Consider the following 25,783-nt stretch of genomic DNA (forward strand, 5'->3'; position numbering starts at 1 on the left):
CTACCTCTGAGGATGCTTGCCATAGATGCAGGCGAAACGTCAGGAGAAATGCCTCTAGAACATGGCCCTATAGCCCGAAAAAACCCACAAGAACCTGTAGTGATGTCACTACCTCACTACCTCTGAGGATGCTTGCCATAGATGCAGGTGAAACGTCAGGAGAAATGCCTCTAGAACATGGCCCTATAGCCCGAAAAAACCCACAAGAACCTGTAGTGATGTCACTACCTCACTACCTCTGAGGATGCTTGCCATAGATGCAGGCGAAATGTCAGGAGAAATGCCTCTAGAACATGGCCCTATAGCCCGAAAAAGCCCACAAGAACCTGTAGTGATGTCACTACCTCACTACCTCTGAGGATGCTTGCCATAGATGCAGGCGAAATGTCAGGAGAAATGCCTCTAGAACATGGCCCTATAGCCCGAAAAAACCCACAAGAACCTGTAGTGATGTCACTACCTCACTACCTCTGAGGATGCTTGCCATAGATGCAGGCGAAATGTCAGGAGAAATGCCTCTAGAACATGGCCCTATAGCCCGAAAAAACCCACAAGAACCTGTAGTGATGTCACTACCTCACTACCTCTGAGGATGCTTGCCATAGATGCAGGCGAAATGTCAGGAGAAATGCCTCTAGAACATGGCCCTATAGCCCGAAAAAGCCCACAAGAACCTAGTGATTCCAGCCATGAAAGCCTTCGAACCTAATGCAGGAAGAGTGAGCAAGTCAGAGAAGGAAGGAAGGAAGGAAGGAAGGAAGGAAGGAAGGAAGGAAGGAAGGAAGGAAGGAGGGAAGGTAGGTAAAGAGAGAGGTAGGGAGGCTCTGCATTGCTCATGCAGACACTGCTCTGTGACCACTTTCTGCAGGCAATATGCCTTGCCCTCCATCATTCATGAAACCCTTATGCTGAACACAGGGCAGTGACCCGCCATTGACTCTCCCTGGCGTACCTTCTCCTGCAGCAGCTGCTCCCGCACGTTCTTGCTGCTGGTGATGGGCACAGCCTGCAGGCGCTCCTGCCGCTGCCGGGCATCCTGGATCCACTGGATCAGCCAGTCGTAGGATTCGCGGTAGTAGCGCAGCTGGCGGCCCAGTTGGTCTAACTCCCGCTGGCGCAGGTCGATCTGGGCCAGGATGGCCTGCCAGCGCTCCAGCAGCTGCTGCACTCGCTCCCGGTAGCGGTCCAAGTCGATATCCCTCTCGCTGTGGCCGCGGACCATGCGCTCGTTCACCTCACTGGCTTTGCCCAGGTCCGCTTCCAGGGTGCTGAAGAGGGGCTGATGCCCTTCCACCTGCCCTCGCAGCCGCTGGGGGGAAGACACACACACAGAGGTTGAGTAGGACAAGGAGGGGAACGATGGAGGGAAGAAGGGGTTGTGGCATTTCCACTCCTCTCCTGCCTACCACTCTGCCCCTCACCTTTAGCTCTGCCTTGGTTGCCTCCAGGGCCTTGACATCTGCGGGCACTGCCTGCACATCCTTCAGCTGCTCCTCGTATTTGCGGATAAGGTCCTCCGCCCCCTGAGTGCTGCGGATCACCAGGTGGATGGTCTTCAGTCTGCAAGAGAAGAGTCAGGACCGTAAGTCTTTACAATCGGGGTCAACCAGTAGTTAAAGGCAGGGACCTGCCTATTCGTTAAAGGTCTCCTAGAGAGAATGCGCTCATTGCAACACTGAGCAAAAATTAAACAGCTCAATACAGATAAAAGAACAGCCTATGACAGTGATGGGCAACCTTTTGAGCTTGGTGTGTCAAAATTTGCCAAAAACCTGAGCGTAACTTGTATGGCGTGTCACTTTGACGAAAAAAAAAAAAACAATAATTTTGCAATATTTATAGCTTAAATAAGAAAAATGTATAATCCATGCTGAGTTATGGAGTGAACAATGCTCAAATGTGTAGATGTTAAATTTGTAGAGCCTTTTACAAATTGAAAGATGGAATTAGATTGGCTCTTATAAGGTGTATTTCTCTGTATGTGGCCGCATGTGTCTGCATGTCATCAAAAATAGCCATGCGTGTCAGTGCTGACACGCATGTCATAGGTTCACCATCACGGGCCTATGAGGACCACAACAACAGATCTAACAGCATCTTTTAGAAGGAAAGATTGGATGAACCAGATAGGCAAAAGTGAGTGCGGGTGGGGTTCAAGGCTCACTTCCAGACACTGGAAGGGCCCAGGAAAGCAAGTGCCCCTCACCCTGGGATCCATGCTCAGGACCCCCCCCCCCAAACTCACTGCTTCTCTTGATGGGCTGTGGGCCCATGCAAGGCTCTGGGAAGGGGCAACCCCAGAATGCTTTCATTCAGGACACAGCTTAGAACTATGGGAATGAAGCTAATTTGCCATGAGGCACCAAGGGGAAAAGTCAAATATGTCTCCTGAGGAAAGCTTCCTTTAGTGTCACAGTCAAGCTGAAGCAAAAGGAACCATAGACCAGGAAGACTCACATGGAAGAGGATGGGCAACACACGGCACTTACTTCTCCAGGTAGATGCTGGAGAGGCTGTAGACCTGGTCCATCTTCTGGAGCGTGAGGTCCAGCTCAGAGTGGAGGGAGGGGGCCGAGCCAGCCTTCTCTGGTTGGGCAAGCACCTGCTCTGTCTTGGCGCTCACTTTCCCCAGGCTCTTCTTGATGCCCTCCAGTTCTTGGTGGATTTGCTGGAGAGAAGGAAAGAGGAGGACCAGAAATGAGCCCAGAGAGTTCAGCTGCAGTGGGGAGGCTGCTCCTCTGCACAAATTAGAGGTGGCAGGGCAGGACCCTCCCAGTCCTGGGAGCAGCTAAGATCCTTTGGTGAGCCTCTCTTGCACAGCACACCTGACTCTGACTAGGTCAGGGTTTCTCAACCTGGGGGTCGGGACCCCTGGGGGGGTCGCGAGGGGGTGTCAGAGGGGTCGCCAAAGACAATTACAAATCACAGTATTTTCTGTTGGTCATGGCGGTTCTGTGTGGGAAGTTTGGCCCAATTCTATCATTGGTGGAGTTCAGAATGCTCTTTGGTTATAGGTGAACTATAAATCCCAGGCACTACAACTCCCAAATGTCAAGGTCTATCCTCCCAGTGTCCACATTTAGGCATATTGAGTATTCATGCCAAGTTTGGTCCAGATTTATTATTTATTTATTTCAATTACTTTTACCCCGCCCTTCTCACCCCAAGGGGGACTCAGTGCTCTCTGAGTGTAGGTAAACTACAATTCCAAAACCCAAGGTCAATGGTCATGGGAGCTCTGTGACCCAAGTTTGGTTCTATTCCATCATTGGTGGAGTTCAGAATGCTCTTTTATATTGTAGGTGAACTATAAATCCCAGCAACTACAACCCAAAATCAATCCTCCCCTCAACCCCACCAGTATCCAAATTTGGGTGTTTCGAGTATTCATGCCAAATGAATGAAAATACATCCTGCATATCGGATATTTACAAGATAATTCATAACAGGAGCAAAATTATAGTTGTGAAGTAGCAATGAAAATAATGTTATTGTTGGGGGCCACCACAACATAAGGAACTGTATTAAGGGGTCACGGCATTAGGAAGGTTGAGAAACACTGGACTAGGTGGATTCCCCTTCTGCCTCCCCAGAGATGTGGCTGAGGAATGCAGTGGGGGCTTTGGCACCCCTAGCTAAGGGTCAACCTCGGAGATGCAGACCCTGGGGTTCTCCCCTGTTGTGCCTGCCTTCTGCTGTGGGGTCAGAGGACATCGGTACCTGTTGGTCGGTGATGCGCTGGGTGCACTCCTTGGCGGGGTCCTTGTCAAGTGGCAGGCGGATTTTGTGGATGGTGCGCGACTCACAGCCCTCCAGTTGCAGGCGGATGTCCTTCAGTTGGGAGATGTAGTTCCGGCAGAGCGACTCTTCCTGCTCTCCTGGAAGGCACCACAAGGCAGGGCACTCAAATCTCTTGGGGAGCCAAAACTCTCCTATTCAGCAGCCTTCTTCAGAGTGGCCCCTTGGGTCTGGCCCACAAGGAGGACAGGGGATACCTGCACTCCCTCACAGGCTGCCCAGCAATGGAGGAGGAGAGGCATCCTGCCCCTATGTGAGACTGGACCTTCCTATGGGAAGGTGTGCTTGGACACCCCAAACAAAGGCAAAGCTTGGGCTCCGTGCCTTGTTGCCAAACCCATGTTATTTGCAAAATTATTTGACCCCACAACAAGTGGGAAACCCTCTGGGGAGCAAAAGTAGTACATTTTTTGTACCTAGGAGGTCTCAAAGCAGGAAGTGGTCCTTGGGCTCACTTCCTGTTCTCGGAAATGGTATCTTTAAGGCACTTAAAATGGATGAGGGGCATACAATGGATCATAGGAGCCTAGTGTCTAGGTCCAGGGAAGTAATGCTACCCCTCTATTCTGCTTTGGTTACACCACACCTGGAATATTGGGTCCAATTCTGGGCACCACAATTCAAGAGAGATATTAACAAGCTGGAATGTGTCCAGAGAAGGGCAGCTAAAATGATAAAGGGTCTGGAGAACAAGCCCTATGAGGAGCGGCTTAAGGAGCGGGGCATGTTTAGCCTGAAGAAGAGAAGGCTGAGAGGGGATAGCCATGTATAAATATGTGAGAGGAAGCCACAGGGAGGAGGGAGCAAGCTTGTTTTCTGCTTCCCTGGAGACTAGGACGCAAGGGAACAATGGCTTCAAACTACAAGAGAGGAGATTCCATCTGAACATGAGGAAGAACTTCCTGACTGTGAGAGCCGTTCAGCAGTGGAACTCTCTGCCCCGGGGTATGGTGGAGGCTCCTTCTTTGGAAGCTTTTAAACAGAGGCTGGATGGCCATCTGTCAGGGGTGATTTGAATGCAATATTCCTGCTTCTTGGCAGAATGAGGTTGGACTGGATGGCCCAGGAGGTCTCTTCCAACTCTTTGATTCTATGATTCTAGGAGCACTGCAAAAGTGTCCCCTGCTGCACAGAAGGTGTGTGAGGAGCTGCTGTCCTCCAAAGTCTTGGGGGCAGGGGCTACATGTGCTCGCAGCCCCCAACAACTATCCCCCCATGCTAGAGCCCAGCATCTCAGCCACTGGGCTGTACAGGAAGTCCGGGTGGCTGATGAGGAGCCAGAGCAGCCCTGTAATCCATGGCAGGCTAAGAATGCCCCCCCCCCCCCACTCCCTGCCAAGGCTGGGCCTTACCTTTCTCCAGTCCACGCAGGAGCAGCTCGTACTTCTGGTTGCAGGAGGTGACCTCGCGCTCCACCTGCAGCCGGTCGTCCGGCAGGAAGTTCTGGGCATCCTGGCTGCTGCGCAGGAACTCCTGGTAGTGGGTCTCCAGGCTGCGCAGCACCTGCCTGTACTCCTCAGGTGGCATCGTCCGGAACTGCAGGAGAGAGACCCCGTCAGAGAGCGAAGTGCGGCGTTTGGGGAGATGGGATGGACCCAGAACCCCCTTCCCCGCAGTTCAGTCCACAGGCACCAACCCCAAGGGCTATGAGGCAGGAGAGGGGTGTGGCATTGGAACGGGACTTTCCCTGCAGCCGGAGGGGCATCTCTGCCTGCAAGTTCCAGCAAGATGACCCCCAATGGCCCCTTTCAACTCTAAGATGCAGTGATTGCATGAATTGCAAGACAAGGGATTGCACTGAAACTCTGGGAAGCACTTCTTGACTGCAAGGACTGATTCACGGTCGGGGGGGGGGGGGGGGTTCCAGGAATATAGAGGTGGACTCTGCTTCTATGGAAATCTTTGCACAGAAGCAGGGTGGTGCTCTAGCTGTGTGTTCCTGAAAGGCAGAGAACTGGGATAGATGCTCCCTGGGGATCCCTTTCTCCCAACTGGGAGGCTCACAAGATCCTCCAGTTTACTGCAAATGTGGAGCCAAGTCTCTCGACTGCAAGCCTTGAGAGCACAGCAGAGGCAGTGCCCGTTGGCATCCCAGGAGTCCCAGTGGCTGGAAAGTGAGGGGGTCAGCAACTTCCCAGGGGTTCCCCCTCCTTGACCCAAGGGTGATATGGCCCAAAGGCACGCTGGGATTGATCCGTGGACCCAGAGATCTCAGGGGCTTCTTCTTAACCAAAATGTTCTGCAGTTAGAATCATAGAATCATAGAATCAAAGAGTTGGAAGAGACCTCATGGGCCATCCAGTCCAACCCCCCGCCAAGAAGCAGGAATATTGCATTCAAATCACCCCTGACAAATGGCCATCCAGCCTCTGCTTAAAAGCTTCCAAAGAAGGAGCCTCCACCACACTCCGGGGCAGAGAGTTCCACTGCTGAACAGCTCTCACAGTCAGGAAGTTCTTCCTAATGTTCAGATGGAATCTCCTCTCTTGTAGTTTGAAGCCATTGTTCCGCGTCCTAGTCTCCAAGGAAGCAGAAAACAAGCTTGCTCCCTCCTCCCTGTGGCTTCCTCTCACATATTTATACATGGCTATCATATCTCCTCTCAGCCTTCTCTTCTTCAGGCTAAACATGCCCAGTTCCCTAAGCCGCTCCTCATAGGGCTTGTTCTCCAGACCCTTGATCATTTTAGTCGCCCTCCTCTGGACACATTCCAGCTTTTCAATATCTCTCTTGAATTGTGGTGCCCAGAATTGGACACAATATTCCAGATGTGGTCTAACCAAAGCAGAATAGAGGGGTAGCATTACTTCCTTAGATCTAGACACTAGGCTCCTATTGATGCAGGCCAAAATCCCATTGGCTTTTTTTGCTGCCACATCACATTGTTGGCTCATGTTTAACTTGTTGTCCACGAGGACTCCAAGATCTTTTTCACACGTACTGCTCTCGAGCCAGGCGTCCCCCATTCTGTATCTTTGCATTTCATTTTTTCTGCCAAAGTGGAGTATCTTGCATTTGTCACTGTTGAACTTCATTTTGTTAGTTTTGGCCCATCTCTCTAATCTGTCAAGATCGTTTTGAATTCTGCTCCTGTCCTCTGGACTATTGGCTATCCCTCCCAATTTGGTGTCGTCTGCAAACTTGATGATCCTGCCTTCTAGCCCTTCATCTAAGTCATTAATAAAGATGTTGAACAGGACCGGGCCCAGGACGGAACCCTGCGGCACTCCACTTGTCACTTCTTTCCAAGATGAAGAGGAAGCATTAGTGAGCACTCTCTGTGTTCGTCCATTTAACCAATTCCAGATCCACCTCACCGTAGTTTTGCCTAGCCCACATTGGACTAGTTTCCTTGCCAGAAGGTCATGGGGGACCTTGTCGAAGAAGGCCTTACTGAAATCCAGGTATGCTACATCCACGGCATCATTCCCCGCATCTACCCAGCTTGTAACTCTATCGAAGAAAGAGATCAGATTAGTCTGGCATGACTTGTTTTTGATAAATCCATGTTGACTATTAGCGATGACTGCATTTGTTTCTAAGTGTTTGCAGACCGCTTCCTTCCCAATCTTTTCCAGAATCTTGCCCGGTATCGACGTGAGGCTGACCGGACGGTAATTGTTTGGGTCGTCCTTTTTTCCCTTCTTGAAGATTGGGACCACATTGGCCCTCCTCCAATCTGCTGGAACTTCTCCCGTTCTCCAAGAACTCTCAAAGATGGTTGCCAATGGTTCCGAAATGACTTCCGCTAGTTCCTTCAATACTCTGGGGTGTAGTTGATCTGGCCCTGGGGACTTGAACTCATTAAGAGCGGCCAGGTATTCCTGGACGACTTCTTTCCCAATTTGGGAAACACTCTTAAAAAGCAATGCCAGACAAGGGAGGAGGGAGCAAGCTTCCTTTTTGCTGCCCTGGAGAAAGACTAGGACGCAATGGAGCCATGGCTTCAAACTATAGGAGATTCCACCTGAACATGAGGAAGAACTTCCTGACTGTGTGAGAGAGCTGTTCAGCAGTGGAACCCGCTGCCCCGGAGTGTGGTGGATGCTCCTTTGGAGGGGCTAGGTGATCATCTGTTGGGGGTGCTTTGAATGTGATTTTCCTGCTTCTTGGCAGAATGGGGTTGGACTGGATGGCCCACCAGGTCTCTTCCAACTATGATTCTAAGGACCCCTTTATGGCCAACCCTCACAGCACACCCAAGTAGGAGGGGAAAACGGTGGGATGTAGTGGACCAGAGACCCTCTCAAAGGACACTCTGCCACTCACACCTCCCCAAATCACATTCTCTTCTAGAGAGAAGGTGCTTCACCCTAGCAGCATTGCTTTAAAGGATGGGATGAGGAAAGTATCATAGAATCCTAGAAACCCGCAAGGGTCCTCCAGTCCAACCGTGTACTGACAGGCAGGAAAACACCATTAACGCCCTCCTGACAGATGGCCATCCGACCTCACTACCTCTGGGGATGCTTGCCATAAATGCAGGCGAAACGTCAGGAGAGAATGCCTCTAGACCATGGCCATATAGCCCGAAAAAACCTACAACAACCCATCCGACTTCTGCTGGAAAACCTCCTGAGAAGGTGAGGGAGGGACAAGGGGGGAGGAGGCTGACCGTGAGGAGTGTCCAGGACTGGATCTGCTGGATGTGCCGCTGGAGGTGCTGCCAGGAGAGGAGGCTCCGCAGGTCGATGTGCATCTGGTGCCAGAGGGACAGCAGGCTTTTGTGGGTGCCCTCCAACCTGTGGGGTGGGATGAAAGAGGGGTGTTAGCACAAAGACCCCAGGGCTCACAAAGGCATGCCAGGAGGAGTGCTTGGCAAAGCCCAGGGGTCTGTTTTTTTGGGGTCAGGACAGGAGGGAGGGGGACCCTGTCCAGTCCTCTCTGTGGCCCCTGAGTTGTGCTCAAATTCTTGGGGGGCCCACTATCTATCCAGGCTGGACAGAGGGGGCTGTATGGCTGACCTGCTGACCGCGTCCAGTGCCTCCTTGTTGGGCGGAGGCACCATGAAGCAGATGGACGGCACGACGGACTCACTCCCAGCCACGTTCAGCACCTTCCACTTGTGGGGCTGGCTGTTGTTGAGGAGGGTGCAGGCGTCTCCCTTGTGAACCGTGATCTGGGTTGCCAGGAGGGGGCAGAAAAAAGGGTTCATCTTTAGCTAGCCACCCGAGGCCCCTCCCAGCCTCAACCCCTACAGAAGTGGCCCCCATTCCTCCCCTCCCCCCAGCCACTCACCTCCATCTGCTTGTAGTCACAGACCGCCTGGATGGGCAACCGGCCCTTGACCGGGGAGGAAGGGCTGCGCGGCTTGAGCTGGACGATGGTCTTAGCACGCTTGGCCAGCCCTGCCAGGTGGGCCTGGTACTCTGCCAGGTGCTCCTTCTCGTCCTAAAGGGGGCAAAGCAGGAGGCATAAGGAGGGGTCAGGTCAGGCCACCAGACACGGGTTTTGCGGAGCACACTGTGTTCCAAGTGAGGAAGTAGCCATGCTTTTCTATATACAGTGTTCCCTCACTTATCGTGGGGGTTCCATTCCAGGACCACTCGCAATAAGTGAAAATCCATAAAGTAGGGACGCCATATTAATTATAATATTTATACATTATTTTATATATTATTTTCTTAGCCGCGCTTCCCTACCCGCCTCCTGGCCCATCCCAAGGTCCCCTGCCCACCTCCCTGGCCTCCGCAGACCCTGGCAGAGCATCTGGAGACACGTAGGCAGCAGCAGGCCAGGGAGGCAGGCCTTCCTCATCACTCCTCAGGCCACAGCACTTCTGAGGTCTCTGGAGGCCAGAGAGGTAGGCCTTTCCTGCAGCGCCTCAGGTCGCTGCACTTCCAGAGCCCCTGGCCTCCACTGGACATAAATATTTTTTATTTTTTATTAATATTTTTAAAAACCCGCTGTGACGATGTGAAACTTTTATTTTTATGGTTATGTGTTGTTTAAACAGTAAATAAATGGTAAGTATGTAGGATTATATTTTGTTAGAGATGGTGGCTGGTTTGACTTGAGCTGAGTTGCCATAGCAACGGAGTTGCCATAGCCAACTGTCACTTCACGGGGCAGCTGTTTGAAATAGGCAGTCTGTAAGCCGGTGAGCTACAGGAAAGACTGATTTCTCTAGTGGGAGAATCAGGGAAGAGTCTGTGACTATTAGAGTTGCAGAAAGGACTGATTTCTCTAGTGGGAGAAACAGGGAACTAGTCTGTGACCAAAGAGTTACAGGAGAAAGTAGTTGATCCTGTGGTGTGTGGAAAACCATCAGGAATACTATAGTTAGAGAACTATAGGGAAGACTGGTTCTTTAATATTAAGAATCAAGGTTTGGCTGGGCGCCAATTCTGTTAAATAAGCCTTTTAGCTTATTTGTTTTATTAGGACAGTTGTCCAGGAAAGATACATCTGCTTACAGAAACCTCTTAAAGTCTGTACCTAAAGTTACTCATGAAACCTTACTAATGTAACCAATCAAGATTTGTGCCTCTAGAGAAGAAACAATTGAATATGTTATACTCCTGTTAAATAAATTTGTTACTGTTCTCCTCAAGCCTTGCCTGATACAGTTTCTCCTAAGTCAAACAGCCTGCATAAGAAGTAAAACCAAACCAAGGACAGTAAACGCGACACTATCAAATAAATGAATCCTTCTTTGTAAAACAGCTCCTAAGTTGATGCTGAGAACTACTGGGCTTCCTCACAGATTAGGTGGCAGTAATTTTACGCCCCTTTACACCCGCGAAACAGCTAGTCCGCTAAAAGCGAACCGCGAAGTAGTGAGGGAACACTGTAGGGCAGTGAGGGAGAGAGGGAACCCTGGGGCACAGGTCTCCTGCCTTGTTTTCTCCTCTCTTTCCTAGGTCTATACAGGTCAAGGTGTTTTTTCCTCCTGGCTGGATGAAGAGATCACCTCTCCCTTCTTCCCGTGGTGTGCTTTTATGACTCTTTCTTTGAAAAGGGAGCATCATGAGACTTCTCTCTGCCTCGAGATGCCTCAGACACAGAGGTGAGAGTCAACATTATGGACCCTTCTATCAAAGTTATGAGACTCTTTCTTTTGTTTACATTCTTGCCTCCTTTTTTGAACCTTATCAGAGCCTTATCCTGTCTCTCCGGCGGGTTTCCTACCTCGAGCTTACACATAGCACTTGCCACACTGCCCTCTGCTGGAGACGCCAACTATTCCTACATTGAGAGAGGTGTGCGAGAGGGGGGTTTGTGCATGTGCTCCTGTCCTCACCTGGGAGTCCTGTAGCAGGTCCTCCAGGCGCGTCACGGTGACCGAGCGGTCGCACACAAACTTCTTCCGCATTGTCTCCTGGGTCTTGCGCAGGGACTCTTCTGCCTCCTTCACATCTGAGAAGAACTGTAGGGAGGGGGTAGAGAAGGGGTGAGGAACTGAGTAGACCAAGGATCAGTTGCAACTCTGCCCGCCCCCCAACCACACCCCACCCATTCTGGTCAAAACCAATGTGAATCTAGGTTGCATCAACAGAAGCCTAGTTTGGGGGAAATCATCCTCTTTGATCAGACCCCATCTAGACACGCAAAAGGACACATGAAAAGAGTAAATATGGAAGGGGTTTAGTGGACCATAAGCTGGGCATGGGTTAACAATATGATGGGGCAACTTATTTATTTATTTACAGTATTTATATTCCACCCTTCTCACCCCAAAGGGGACTCAGGGCGGATCACAATGCACACATGCACGGCAAACATTGAATGCCGTTTTTGACATACAAGACATGCAGACAGAGAGAGGTCATTCAGCAGTTCTTCCACTTCGGATCCTGGAGGCTACTCGTTTCGGCCATGGGGGAGCTGTCGCTTCGTCCACTATGACGCCGAGCCTTTTGATCATAGTATTTCCTCCTTGCTCTCCAGCATAAATTAACCTCCCTGCTTTAAGCAGTCCCTAATTTCTCTACTCGCAGCTCACAGCTGTTTTCGAACTGCTTAGGTGTACAGTGAGCTGGGCTATTTTTTAACAGCTATTAACAGTTGGGAGTTAACCCCACTTGGGCTTTGAACTTGCCACCTGTCGATTGGCAGTGATTTATTGCAGCTGATTAACCTGCTATGCTAACAGCCCAATGCAATTTTAGGCAGCATCTATTGAAGTTAGTTTTCGAACTGCTTAGGTGTACAGTGAGCAGAGCTATTTTTTAACAGCTATTAACAGTCCGGAGCTCAACCCCGACTCGGGCTTCGAACATTCCACCTGTCGGTCGGCAGTGATTTATTGCAGCTGATTAACCTGCTATGCTAACAGCCCAATGCAATTTTAGGCAGCATCTATTGAAGTCTAGTTTTCGAACTGCTTAGGTGTACAGTGAGCTGGGCTATTTTTTTAACAGCTATTAACAGTCGGGAGTTCAACCCCGACTCGGGCTTTGAACTTGCCACCTGTCGATTGGCAGTGATTTTTTGCAGCTGGTTAACCTGCTATGCTAACAGCCCAATGCAATTTTAGGCAGCATCTATTGAAGTGTAGTTTTCGAACTGCTTAGGTGTACAGTGAGCAGAGCTATTTTTTAACAGCTATTAACAGTCGGGAGCTCAACCCTGACTCGGGTTTCAAACTTTCCACCTTTCGGTCGGCAGTGATTTATTGCAGCTGATTAATCTGCTGTGCTAACAGCCCAATGCAATTTTAGGCAGCATCTATTGGAGTCTAGTTTTCGAACTGCTTAGGTGTACAGTGAGCTGGGCTATTTTTTAACAGCTATTAACAGTCGGGAGCTCAACCCCGACTTGGGCTTCAAACTTTCCACCTGTCGGTTGGCAGTGATTTATTGAAGCTGATTAATCTGCTGTGCTAACACCCAATGCGATTTTAGGCAGCATCTATACAAGTCTAGTTCCCCCTCTATTCTACTTTGGTATAGACTTCATCTAGAATAACAGTAATAATAGAGTTGGAAGAGACTATATGAGCCATCTGGTCCAACCCCTTGCTATGCAGGAAAGCACCATCAAAGGACATCAAACTAGTGTCTGGTTCTAGCCAAAACAATTCAAGTTATGGAAACTGACAATCGGGAACACGTCCAGAAAAGGGTGACCCAAAATGGTCCAAGGCTTGGACGCCAGGCGGTAGGTATGACCAGTGTCTTGGAGGGTTGGGTATCTGGCGGCAAAAAAAGCCAATGGGATTTTGGCCTGCATCAAGAGGAGCCTAGTGTCTAGATCTAGGGAAGTCATGCTACCCATGCTCTATTCTGCTTTGGTCAGACCACATCTGGAATATTGTGTCCAGTTCTGGGCACCACAATTGAAGAGAGATATTGACAAGCTGGAATGTGTCCAGAGGAGGGCGACTAAAATGATCAAGGGTCTGGAGAACAAGCCCTATGAGGAGCGGCTTAGGGAATTGGGCATGTTTAGCCTGAAGAAGAGAAGGCTGAGAGGAGATATGATAGCCATGTATAAATATGTGAGAGGAAGCCACAGGGAGGAGGAGGAAGCAAGCTTGTTTTCTGCTTCCTTGGAGACTAGGACGCAATGGAACAATGGCTTCAAACTACAAGAGAGGAGATTCCATCTGAACATTAGGAAGAACTTCCTGACTGTGAGAGCTGTTCAGCAGTGGAACTCTCTGCCCCGGAGTGTGGTGGAGGCTCCTTCTTTGGAAGCTTTTAAGCAGAGGCTGGATGGCCATCTGTCAGGGGTGATTTGAATGCAATATTCCTGCTTCTTGGCAGGGGGTTGGACTGGATGGCCCATGAGGTCTCTTCCAACTCTTTGATTCTATGATTCTATGATTCTATCTTTAGCTTTGAGAAAGGAAGGGGATGGGAGAGCCATGTTGAAAGTATCTGAAAGGGTGTCACACTGAAGAGAAAGGGGCAAGCTTTGCTTTCTGCTGTTCTGGAGGCCAAGACAGAATGGAGCCATGGGTCCAAATGGGAGAAAAAGAAGTTAAACATTGGGAATGGTCAGATGGACAGTGGAATCCACAGTTGCCTGGGAGTCTTCTGGAGGTTTCGAAGCAGAGGCAGGGTGGACATCTGTCCAGAGGGCTTGGGTTGCCTCTTCCTGCCTGGCAGAAGGGGGTTGGGCTTGATGGCCCGTGGGGTCTCTTCCAACTCTAGGATTCGATGATTGGCGCAATACCTGGAAGTAGGCCGTGTTCTCCTTGAGGTGGGCCTCAATACAGCAACACAGCTGCAGCATCCAGCTCCACTGAGTCTGCAAGGCAGCCTGGAAGGCCTATGGGCAGAGAGAGCGGGGAGGGGAGGGAGAGTCAGCTGAGGCTGGACCCCATTCCAGATACAGTGGGGGGCGGGGGTGTTCTCCGCCCTCCTGCAGAGATAATGCCAGGAAGTGGGCATCAGATGTGCAAACACATGACTGGCAGACCATCACCGGAGCCACGGGTTGGGGCTGTCATGGGACCCAGTGGCACATGATGCGTGCCCCCGTCCCCCCACCAGCAAAGGAAGGGCAGGGCTTTGGAGCTCACCTCCACTGTCTGCTTGGCTGGGTGTCCCTCCTGCAGCAGCCGGTCACCGGTGCTCTGGATCTCCTTGATCTTGCGCTCACGCTGCTCCAGCTCCCGCATCAGTCCCTGGAAGAGGGAGGAGGAAACATGTAGGGGGAACCCCATTCGGTTCTCTTCCACCCAGGAGAGCAGATCCAGCAGGTAGCACAGTGTCACGTCGTCCAGCTCTGGCCGCACGCGCTGTTAGACCGAACCACGAGAGCCACCCTCTCCCCGTACCGAGTAGCTCTCCTTCTTGGCGGCCATGTTGCTGTTGCGCTCGCTCCAGTCGTAGGTCACCTCCTCCTCCTCCTTCTCGTTCAGCCACATCAGCTCCTTGGTGGCCGCCGCTACAAAGGCCTGCAGGCTCTCCAGGTGACGCAGCCGGGCCTTGGAGGAGTTCTGCAACGAAATGGATGGACAGACCTGGTCAAGAGGTCCTGCCTCCTCTCATCCCATCTCTTGCAAGACCCATCCCCTGACCCTCAGACCACCAAGAGTCACGTTCCAGCCAGAAAGGAGGCAGGAGCTCAGCGTCCCACTAATAGGTCCACTTTCCCTTGGACCGTCTGCCATCCTACTTCTCCTTTCTGGCTGGACATTGGCTGGCGGTCCCTGCAAGTTTCCAACCCATACAAGCTTCCAGGCCTCAAGCTTAGGCAGAGCTACCAGAAAGATGAACCAGAGGCAGAAGGCAGGTTCAATCCAATCCTATCCTCATGCAATCCAATCCTATCCCCACTAGAGAAATCAGTCCTTTCTGCAACACTAATAGTCACAGACTCTTCCCTGATTCTCCCACTAGAGAAATCAGTCTTCCCTGTAGCTCACCGGCTTACAGACTGCCTATTTCAAACAGCTGCCCCGTGAAGTGACAGTTGGCTATGGCAACTCCGTTGCTATGGCAACTCAGCTCAAGCCAAACCAGCCACCATCTCTAACAAAATATAATTCTACATACTTACCATTTATTAACTACTGTTTAAACAACACATAACCATAAAAATAAAAGTCAATTTTCGTTTTGGGAATTTCAGCCTGCCTTGTTTCCAGCCTCCTGTCCCTTTCACACAGCCTTGAGTCCCCAAACCGTCCCGGCCATTGCCACACAGCAGAGCCCACCCAGGCCCGCCATAGGGGACCCCATGGCTAGGGCATCCTCTTTTTCTCACCAGAAGTTTGGCGTACTGCAAGTCCAGCTTGCCCAGAAGGTCCCGGTAGGCACCACGTGGTCCAGGCGAGAGTTGAGCCTGTGATGAATGGATGGATGGATGAGAGGAAGAAAAGGAAAGAGGGAAGAAGGAAAAGAAAAGAGAGAAAAGGGGGACGAGGAAGGAAAGAAGCAGAAGGAAGAAAGGAATGAATAAAAAGGAGGAAGGAAGAAAGGAAAAGTAGGGAGGGAAGGGATGAGACTGAGTCTCAGAGGAAAGTGGCCCAGTGTGGCCCCCGTCCTTCCTTCTTCCCTTTGCCCTCCTCCCTCCACCTGTACGGCACCCGATAGCCCCCCACACTTACCTCGTCGGCGCGTGCCCGCTCGATCTTGGGGCGGAAGTCCTCAATGGACTGGTGGAGGCCACGGTGGCTGCCCAACTGGGAGTCCACGGTGGGTAGGTCCACACCCCACTCGGCGGCCCCAATGCGCTGCTGGTTCTCTTCCACCCAGGAGAGCAGATCCTGCAGGTAGCGCAGCGTCACGTCGTCCAGCTCTGGCCGCACGCGCTGCTGCTGAGTAACCAGCACGGACGTCTGGACAACGGGTGCTGGACCCGACTTCAGGCGCAAGTTGTATTCGGTGCGGATGGCCACCAGGCGCTCGTGCAAGCGGTAGACCCTGGAGCAAGGTAAAGCGAGGCTGGGGGTCAGCAAGGCAGGCGTCTTCCCTTGGGATGGAGGGGGCCGTCACCCCCAAAATACATGGGGCAATGACACTGCAGTGACACGAGTCACCACCAGGGGGCAGCAGTGGTTGTGGATGGAAGTCCACCTGATGCTCCTTTTCCCTTGGGATGGAGGGGGCCGTCACCCCCAAAATACATGGGGATGGAGGGGGCCGTCACCCCCAAAATACATGGGGCAATGACACTGCAGTGACACGAGTCACCACCAGGTGGCAGCAGTGGTTGTGGATGGAAGTCCACCTGATGCACTTTTTCCATCATTGGCCATTTGGGGATTGGTCTCGCCTGCCCACTGAAAAGGCTTTGACTCTGCAGCAGTAACAGTCACTACTATGGCCATCTGTCAGGAGTGCTTTGTCTTTCCTGCCTTCCATATTGGGTTGGACTGGCTGGCTCTTGGGGTCTTTACCAACTTGAGGGTCCTACAATTTGGTTGCCTTCATGCAAGCAGCCAGCTCAATGGAGGGACCTACCCAACCTCAGAGTCCTATGAGTCTACTGCCTTCATGCAAGCAGCCAGCTCAATGGAGGGACCTACCCAACCTCAGGGTCCTATGATTCTACTGCCTTCATGGAAGCAGTCATCTCAATGGAGGGACCTACCCAACCTCAGGGTCCTATGAGTCTACTGCCTTCATGGAAGCAGTCATCTCAATGGAGGGACCTACCCAACCTCAGGGTCCTATGATTCTACTGCCTTCATGGAAGCAGTCATCTCAATGGAGGGACCTACCCAACCTCAGGGTCCTATGATTCTACTGCCTTCATGGAAGCAGTCATCTCAATGGAGGGACCTACCCAACCTCAGGGTCCTATGAGTCTACTGCCTTCATGGAAGCAGTCATCTCAATGGAGGGACCTACCCAACCTCAGGGTCCTATGATTCTACTGCCTTCATGGAAGCAGTCATCTCAATGGAGGGACCTACCCAACCTCAGGGTCCTATGATTCTACTGCCTTCATGGAAGCAGTCATCTCAATGGAGGGACCTACCCAACCTCAGGGTCCTATGAGTCTACTGCCTTCATGGAAGCAGTCATCTCAATGGAGGGACCTACCCAACCTCAGGGTCCTATGATTCTACTGCCTTCATGGAAGCAGTCATCTCAATGGAGGGACCTACCCAACCTCAGGGTCCTATGATTCTACTGCCTTCATGGAAGCAGTCATCTCAATGGAGGGACCTACCCAACCTCAGGGTCCTATGAGTCTACTGCCTTCATGGAAGCAGCCAGCTCAATGGAGGGACCTACCCAACCTCAGGGTCCTATGAGTCTACTGCCTTCATGCAAGCAGCCAGCTCAATGGAGGGACCTACCCAACCTCAGGGTCCTATGAGTCTACTGCCTTCATGGAAGCAGTCATCTCAATGGAGGGACCTACCCAACCTCAGGGTCCTATGAGTCTACTGCCTTCATGGAAGCAGTCATCTCAATGGAGGGACCTATATATTTGGGTGGGGGGTCTGACCTGCGGTACATCTGCTCCCCCTGCGGGTGGCGCCCGTCCTTCAGAGCCTGGACGTCGTTGAAGAGCAGCCGGATCATGGCCTCCGCCTTGTCCAAGTCCCGCTCGATCTCGGCCGACTTCTGTGGGGCTTTGCCGGCATTCAGCAGCCGGATGTCCTGGCAGGAGAGAGAGAAAGGGGGGGGGGGATGAGGGCAACCTGCCAAGCAGCTCCCAGCCACACCCAACAGAACGGGCGACACTGCCACAGCCACTTCCCTTTGGCCTCCTTCTCTCTCTCGAAACCAGAGGCTTCTTACCGACTGCAGGAGGGTGTCCGCCTGGTTGAGCTGCTCCTCGCAGAGACCCGACTCCATCTGGAGCTTGCTCACAATGCGCTGCAGACGCTCCAACCTAGAAAGAGGGGCAGCAGGACGGAGGAGAAGGAGGGAAATGCAACTGGTCAGCAGAGGATCCTCAAAGGATTGCTGTGCCCCCCTCACCTCCACCTGCTCTGCCCCCCTCCCCACATCCCATTCCTGCCTCTATTCCCCCCATAGCAAAGGGAGATGAGCCCTTGGGTCCCACCAGTTGCTCCAGAGCAGCTTTGGCCCTGCTCGGGCTGTGGTTCGGGCATTGGTGCCGTTTCCTGATTGGGGGGGGGGGGGAGGAAGAGTGGTGAGTCACCGGCTGTCTGTTTCCCATTAGAGAGTTGGGCAGGGCCAAAGGCAGGCAAGCAGAGAGAGGGGGGGGGCGGTCCTCCCCAGGCGGAGGGAAGGGCAGCTCCAGGGCTGAAGCCTCAGGACGTTCTCTCTTTCCTTCTTTCCTTCCTTCAGGCCTGGAATGGTCAATGCCCGACCCCTGTCCTAACTCACCTCTCAAACTCAGAGCGCAGGAGCTTCTCGCGCTCCAGGATGGCCACGTGCAGCTTGCCCCACTCCTTCTCCACGTCCAGCGGGTGGTAGCCAGGGGGCACCTTCACCTGTCCGGACTGGACGGCCGCCTTTCAAAGTGCATCAGGAAGGGAGGAAGCGGGGAGAGAAACCTGGTCAGATACATAGCATAGCATGGCACTGGAGAAATTACACTGCTTAGCCGGTATTGCACCACCTGACATCCGCTGGGAAGTAGCAGCCAATAGTGAAAGGACCAAGGCAGAGACATCTCCAGCTCATCCCGTTTGGGTATCAGCCAGCATTCCAATAATAATAATAATAATAATAAACAATATCATACGAAAGCTGACTGGCACAACCTGGGGATCACAACCAGACACAGTGAAGACATCTGGCCTTGCACTGTTCTCCTCGCTGCTGAGTATGCATGCCCAGTGTGGAACACATCTCACCACACTAAAACAATGGATGTGGCTCTTAATGAGACGTGCCTCATTATCACAGGGTGTCTGCGCCCCACACCACTGGAGAAATTACACTGCTTAGCTGGTATTGCACCACCTGACATCCGCCGGGAAGTTGCAGCCAATAGTGAAAGGACCAAGGCAGAGACATCTCCAGCTCACCCCGTTTGGGTATCAGCCAGCACGTCAATGACTTAAATCAAGACATAGTTTTCTAAGATCTACAGAGACACTCGCTGGAACACCTCAGCAAGTGAGAGTCCAAGAGTGGCAGGCTCAAACCCAGCACCTCAACCAATGGCTGATACCAAATGAGAGACTCCCCCCTGGGCACACAGAGGACTGGGCGACTTGGAAGGCACTGAACAGACTTAAGCCAACATTTTAAATCAAGAAATAGCTTCCTAAGATCTACAGAAACACTCATAGGAGCACCTCAGCAAGTGAGAGTCCAAAAGTGGCAGGCTCAAACCCAGAACCTCAATCCATGGCTGATACCAAATGAGAGACTCCCTCCTGGGCACACAGAAAACTGGGCGACTTGGAAGGCGCTGAACAGACTGCACTCTGGCACCACGAGATGCAGAGCCAACCTTCAGAAATGGGGCTACAGGGTGGAATCCTCGACATACGAGTGTGGAGAAGAGCAAACCACTGACCACCTGCTGCAATGCAACCTGAGCCTTGCCACATGCACAATGGAGGACCTTCTTGCAGCAACACCAGAGGCACTCCAGGTGGCCAGATACTGGTCAAAGGACATCTAACCAACTACCAAACTCACAAGTTTTGTATTTGTTTGTTTGCTTTGTTCTGTTAGAAATGTAATATAATGGACTGGTTGCTCTGACACGACAAATAAAAAAATAAATACTGGGGGGTGGGAAAGGGGGTCAAAGAGCCTGCCATAGGTCTTGGGCAATGCCTGAAGAAGAGAAGGAGATATGATAGCCATGTATAAATATGTGAGAGGAAGCCACAGGGAGGAGGGAGCAAGCTTGTTTTCTGCTTCCTTGGAGACTAGGACGCAATGGAGCAATGGCTTCAAACTACAAGAGAGGAGATTCCATCTGAACATGAGGAAGAACTTCCTGACTGTGAGAGCCGTTCAGCAGTGGAACTCTCTGCCCCGGAGTGTGGTGGAGGCTCCTTCTTTGGAAGCTTTTAAGCAGAGGCTGGATGGCCATCTGTCGGGGGTGATTTGAATGCAATATTCCTGCTTCTTGGCAGAATGGGGTTGGACTGGATGGCCCAGGAGGTCTCTTCCAACTCTTTGATTCTATGATTCTATGATTCTATGAATGCCACCTCAGCCCCTCTCCCACATAAATGGCAAGACCGGAGGCTTGCCCTTGAGCCCACCTCGAAAGACTGGTAGATGGCCTTGGAGCGGTTCTTGTCGGCCTCCTTGGCAGGGAGCTCCGTCTCCTTGAACTTCAGGAACTGGCGCCAGAGGATCTGCGGGAGAGAGATGACAAGGGAAGAGGAGGGGGTGAGCTGGGGGGGGGGTCGTCTTGGGAGGGGGCAACATGTGGGGCAAGGGGGGCTGAGACGACCTCTGGGCAGCCCCCATCCATGCCATGGGAGCCAACACCCTTCCCTTGCTCCTACTCCTCTGTGAAGGCATTCCAGATTCCAAGTCTCCAAGGAGTGGGGGGGGGCACACCTTGAGCAAGACCCTTCCCCAGCTGGAGCCTGAGAGGCAGAGCGGTGCCACCAGGGGGCACCCTTTCTGCTGAGGAATTGGCAGGTTTCCCTTTCCTTGCCCCGCCTCCCTCTCTGCAGGTGAGGCTCCTGCTCTGCCTCCTGTGCAGCCCTTTCATCCCCAGCCAGAACTGAATGGATCTGCTCCAAGGAAGGCAAAGAGCAGAGGGAGGGAAGAAGCTCAAGGTGGAGAGTCCCAGCAGCAAAGGAGAGGAAGGATGGGAGGGCCAGACCCCAGCAGCTGCAGCCACTGACCCAGCTCCTTGAAGGTGCTCCTTTTTTTATTATTATTATTATTAAACTTTATTTGTACCCCGCTAGCATCTCCCAAAGGGATTCGATGCGGCTTACAACAGGCCGGAGCCCAGCACAACACAATACAACAATACAACAATACAATACATAGCAAATAAAACAGTTTAAGCAGAGAGCAATGGCAATAAACAATACAAAGGGACATATTAAAAAACTGAGCCGGCTGGAGTGGGGTACAGGGTTAAAAGTGCTGGAAAAAAAAGGTAAGGGGGGGATATGAGATTAAAGTATAAGTGCAGTGTGCGTTGAGAGTGGTCTTGACTCTACTAAAGTGCTTCTGGGCTTTGATAGTGGGGTTCCTAATCTGAGAAGGCACGTTGGAATAGCCAGGTTTTCAGGTTTTTTCTAAAAACCGCCAAGGTGGGGGCCTGTCTGAGATCTTTCGGGAGGGCATTCCAGAGGTGGGGGGCCACCACAGAGAAGGCCTTGTCTCGCGTCCCCACCAAACGCGCCTGCGAGGCGGGTGGGATCACGAGCAGGGCCTCTCCTGATGACCGCAGCGAGCGTGTGGGTTCGTAGACTGTGATGCGGTCTCGAAGGTAGGCTGGTCCCAAACCGTTCAGGGCTTTGTAGGTAAGCACCTGCACCTTAAATTGGGCTCAGAAAATAAAGGGCAGCCAGTGGAGCTCCTTGAACAGGAGGGTTGACCTCTCTCTGTAAAGGGCCCCCGTTAGCATCCTGGCTGCTGCCCGTTGGACCAGTTGGAATTTCCGAGCCGTTTTCAAGGGCAGCCCTACATAGAGCGCATTGCAGTAGTCCAGTCTAGAGGTGACTAAGGCATGGACCACCCCGGCCAGATCAGCCTTCGCGAGGTACGGGCGCAGCTGGCCTTAGGGCAGGGCTTCTCAACCTTCCTAATGCCATGACCCCTTAATAGAGTTCCTCATGTTGTGGTGACCCCCAACCATAAATTATTTTTGCTATATAAATTATATTATATATATATATATATATATATATATATATATATATATATATATATAGTTGCTGGGATTTAAAGTTCACATACAAACAAAGTACATTCAGAACTCCACCAATGATGGAATTGAACCAAATTGAAACACAGAACTCCCATGACCAACAGAAAATATGGGAAGCTTTTGGTGGGTGTTGACCTTGAGTTTTGGAGTTGTAGTTCACCTCCATCCAGAGAGCACGGTGAACTCAAGCAATGATGGGTCTGGACCAAACTTTGCACAAATACTCAATATGCCCAAATGTGAACACTGGTGGAGTTTGGAAGAAACAGACCCTGACATTTGGGAGTTGTAGTTGCTGGGATTTATAGTTCACCTACAATCGAAGAGCATTCTGACCTCCACCAACACAGTTCTGGCACACAGAACTCCCATGACCAACAGAAAAAATGGAAGCTTTTGGTGTGCATTGACCTTGAGTTTTGGAGTTGTAGTTCACCTATATCCAGAGAGCACCGTGAACTCAAACAATTATGGCTCTGGACCAAACTTTGCACAAATAATCAATATGCCCAAATGTGAACACTGGTGGAGTTTGGAAGAAACAGACCCTGACATTTGGGAGTTGTAGTTGCTGGGATTTATAGTTCACCTGCAATCAAAGAGCATTCTGAACCCTACCAACAATAGAATTGGGGCAAACTTCCCACAAAGAACCCTTATGACCAACAGAAAATACTGTGTTTTCTGATGGCCTTTGGTGACCCCTCTGACATCCCCTCGCGACCCCTTCAGGGTCCCGACCCCCAGGTTGAGAAACACTGCCTTAGGGGCACATTGTGGGGATGGAGGCCTCAGTCTCTGCGGATTCAGGGGAGGTATGGGGGGGGGACACTGGGGGGCCGACACTCACCTCGATTTCCTCGTAGCTGGCGGGGAACTTGCGCTCCTCGAAGACCAGGGTGTGATGCCGCATCCATTGCAGGAGCAGAGTCACCACCTCGTAGTACTCCTGCCAGCGTAGTTGCAGCTCCTGCAAGAGGGGAGAACATGGGTCCCCATTGCCAAGCCCTTCTTACAGGCCCTTCCTGCCTCAGACGACCCCCCCCCCCCTTGCAAATCCCACTTATCCCCCACCCCCACCACTCACGTTGGCCTTGACCCCGTCCTGCACGTCCGGGACCCGCGGCATGGCGTCGTAGAGGGAGGAGACGTAGGTGATGATGGATTTCTCGTCTGGCTGCGGCACGTCCACGTCTGGGGAAGAGAATGGTCATCAGTGCCCCCTTAGACCCACATCCGGGGGCCCAGTGCCTTTCACCACTTTACCTGGAATATTGTGTCCAATTCTGGGCACTACAATTCAAGGGAGATATTGACAAGCTGGAATGTGTCCAGAGGAGGGCGACTAAAATGGTCAAGGGTCTGGAGAACAAGCCCTATGAGGAGCGGCTTAAGGAGCTGGGCATGTTTAGCCTGAAGAAGAGAAGGCTGAGAGGGGATATGATAGCCATGTATAAATATGTGAGAGGAAGCCACAGGGAGGAGGGAGCAAGCTTGTTTTCTGCTTCCCTGGAGACTAGGATGATCAAGGGTCTGGAGAACAAGCCCTATGAGGAGCGGCTTAAGGAGCTGGGCATGTTTAGCTTGAAGAAGAGAAGGATGAGAGGGGATATGATGAGCGCCATGTCTAAATATGTGAGAGGAAGCCACAGGGAGGAGGAGGGAGCAAGCTTGTTTTCTGCTTCCCTGGAGACTAGGACGCAATGGGACAATGGCTTCAAACTACAAGAGAGAAGATTCCATCTGAACATGAGGAAGAACTTCCTGACTGTGAGAGCCGTTCAGCAGTGGAACTCTCTGCCCCTGAGTGTGGTGGAGGCTCCTTCTTTGGAGACTTTTAAACAGAGGCTGGATGGCCATCTGTCAGGGATGCTTTGGATGCAATATTCCTGCTTCTTGGCAGAATGGGGTTGGGCTGGATGGCCCATGAGGTCTCTTCCAACTCTAGGATTCTATGACTCTATGGGCCTAGTCTTACCTTCAGGGTCCAGCAGCCGGGTGACCCCCAAGTCGTGCTCGGCCACCGAAAAGGCTTGCTCCAAGTTCTCCACGTTGGTCTGGCGGTAGACCTTGTTCATGTCAATCAGCATCGGCCTGAATGAATGAAAAGGGGGGCAACAGCCATCTAAGAGTTAGCCCTTCTCACCACTGACCAACATAGCCGGGGGGGGGGCATGGGGTGGCCACTTGGCCTTTAGGGAGAGGCTCAAACCCGCATGCGCTTCCTTCCCTCCAGCCTCCCACTGGAATCGTCAGAATTGCCTGGGCCTGGGGAGACCCCAACCCATCCAAGGTCTTCCTTTCCTTCCGTCTAGCTCAACTTGCCATTGCAACTCTACAAAGGAGCTTTGGCTATAGAGGTGCATAAATACGGTTGCAAGAGCATGCATCCAATAGCTTCCCCAAACAATCCAACAAAGAAAACATAAGTTTTCGGAAGTTGCATTCAGCCAGTGCTTAGCAAGGGAAAGGAAATAAGCCCCAATCCGTTTGAAAGTTCAGCCCATTCTGTGCAGAATGCAAAGGAATGGTCAAGCTTCAGAGAGTTAGCGGCCATTTCATTCCTGGCAGTTTTCAGTCAGCGCTCTCTTCACTCTCCGAGGTGAAAGTGGCAGTTAAAACCATTTGTCTCAGCAGCAAGCTAGAGACAATAGCCAATCAGAATTCTGACTCTTGGCATGCTCAGCTAATCAGCTGCCGACCCGTGCCTTTCCAGTCAACCCATTTACATCATGGTGCCTTTTTACAAATCCCTAGATGGACAACCTGGGATAGGGCAGCTGGGACACGGGGTGCGCCTACAGTGCAGCACGAATGCAAGTTGATACTGCTTTACCTGTCATGGCTGGGAACATGAGAGTTGCAGTTTTACAAGGTCTTTTGAAGGCATCCATTCTCAATCTGTGGGTCCTTGAGGGCCTCCTAAGGTCACTATATAGATCTAGATGGTCCTTGAGGATCTCCTAAGGTCACTATATAGATTTAGATGGTCCTTGAGGATCTCCTAAGGTCACTATATAGATCTAGATGGTCCTTGAGGGCCTCCTAAGGTCACTATATAGATCTAGATGGTCCTTGAGGATCTCCTAAGGTCACTATATAGATCTAGATGGTCACTGAGGATCTCCTAAGGGCACTATATAGAGCTAGATGGTCCTTGGGGATCTCCTAAGGTCACTATCTAGATCTAGATGGTCCCTGAGGATCTCCTGAGGTCACTATCTAGATCTAGATGGTCCTTGAGGATCTCCTAAGGTCACTATATAGATCTAGATGGTCCTTGAGAATCTCCTAAGGTCACTATATAGATCTAGATGGTCCTTGAGGATCTCCTAGGGTCACTATCTAGATCTAGATGGTCCTTGAGGCTCTCCTAAGGTCACTATATATATCTAGATGGTCCTTGAGGATCTCCTAGCATTCCTATCTAGATCTAGATGGTCCTTGAGGATCTCCTAGCATACCTATCTAGATCTAGATGGTCCTTGAGGATCTCCTAAGGTCACTATCTAGATCGAGATGGTCCTTGAGGATCTCCTAAGGTCACTATATAGATCTAGATGATCCTTGAGGGCCTCCTAAAGTCACTATATAAATCTAGACCAGTGGAGAACCATTGCACTAGAAGAAAAGGCCCTTCTCTCCAATCCAAGACTTATTCCCTTCCAATGCTGAAAATTCACACTAAATGCATGGCCAACTTTGGCCCTCCAAATGTTTTGGATTTTAACTCCCACAATTCCTAACAGCCTACCGGCTGTTAGGAATGCTGAGAGTTGAAGTCCAAAACATC

At 51.4% G+C, this 25,783-nt stretch overlaps 1 protein-coding gene across 1 annotated transcript in view; it reads right to left on the minus strand.

Annotated features, from left to right (window-relative positions):
- The window catches only part of PLEC (plectin), a 301,817-nt gene that overhangs the window by 82,303 nt on the left and 193,731 nt on the right, over positions 1 to 25,783 (minus strand). The window contains exons 10-30 of the mRNA XM_067466996.1: positions 23,969 to 24,084; positions 23,078 to 23,184; positions 22,841 to 22,960; positions 20,354 to 20,449; positions 18,507 to 18,634; positions 17,952 to 18,045; positions 17,656 to 17,810; positions 15,803 to 16,118; positions 15,460 to 15,537; positions 14,528 to 14,689; positions 14,270 to 14,374; positions 13,921 to 14,016; positions 11,042 to 11,167; positions 9,037 to 9,189; positions 8,763 to 8,917; positions 8,414 to 8,540; positions 5,151 to 5,334; positions 3,721 to 3,878; positions 2,490 to 2,668; positions 1,422 to 1,560; positions 953 to 1,309 (exon numbers count right to left, since the gene is read on the minus strand). Of these exons, the coding sequence (XP_067323097.1) occupies positions 953 to 1,309; positions 1,422 to 1,560; positions 2,490 to 2,668; positions 3,721 to 3,878; positions 5,151 to 5,334; positions 8,414 to 8,540; positions 8,763 to 8,917; positions 9,037 to 9,189; positions 11,042 to 11,167; positions 13,921 to 14,016; positions 14,270 to 14,374; positions 14,528 to 14,689; positions 15,460 to 15,537; positions 15,803 to 16,118; positions 17,656 to 17,810; positions 17,952 to 18,045; positions 18,507 to 18,634; positions 20,354 to 20,449; positions 22,841 to 22,960; positions 23,078 to 23,184; positions 23,969 to 24,084 (3,151 nt within the window). The remainder of the gene's footprint in view (positions 1 to 952; positions 1,310 to 1,421; positions 1,561 to 2,489; positions 2,669 to 3,720; positions 3,879 to 5,150; positions 5,335 to 8,413; positions 8,541 to 8,762; positions 8,918 to 9,036; positions 9,190 to 11,041; positions 11,168 to 13,920; positions 14,017 to 14,269; positions 14,375 to 14,527; positions 14,690 to 15,459; positions 15,538 to 15,802; positions 16,119 to 17,655; positions 17,811 to 17,951; positions 18,046 to 18,506; positions 18,635 to 20,353; positions 20,450 to 22,840; positions 22,961 to 23,077; positions 23,185 to 23,968; positions 24,085 to 25,783) is intronic.

The sequence above is a fragment of the Anolis sagrei genome, chromosome 4, assembly GCF_037176765.1.
Source record: "Anolis sagrei isolate rAnoSag1 chromosome 4, rAnoSag1.mat, whole genome shotgun sequence".
Classification (NCBI taxonomy): Eukaryota; Metazoa; Chordata; class Lepidosauria; order Squamata; family Dactyloidae; genus Anolis; species Anolis sagrei.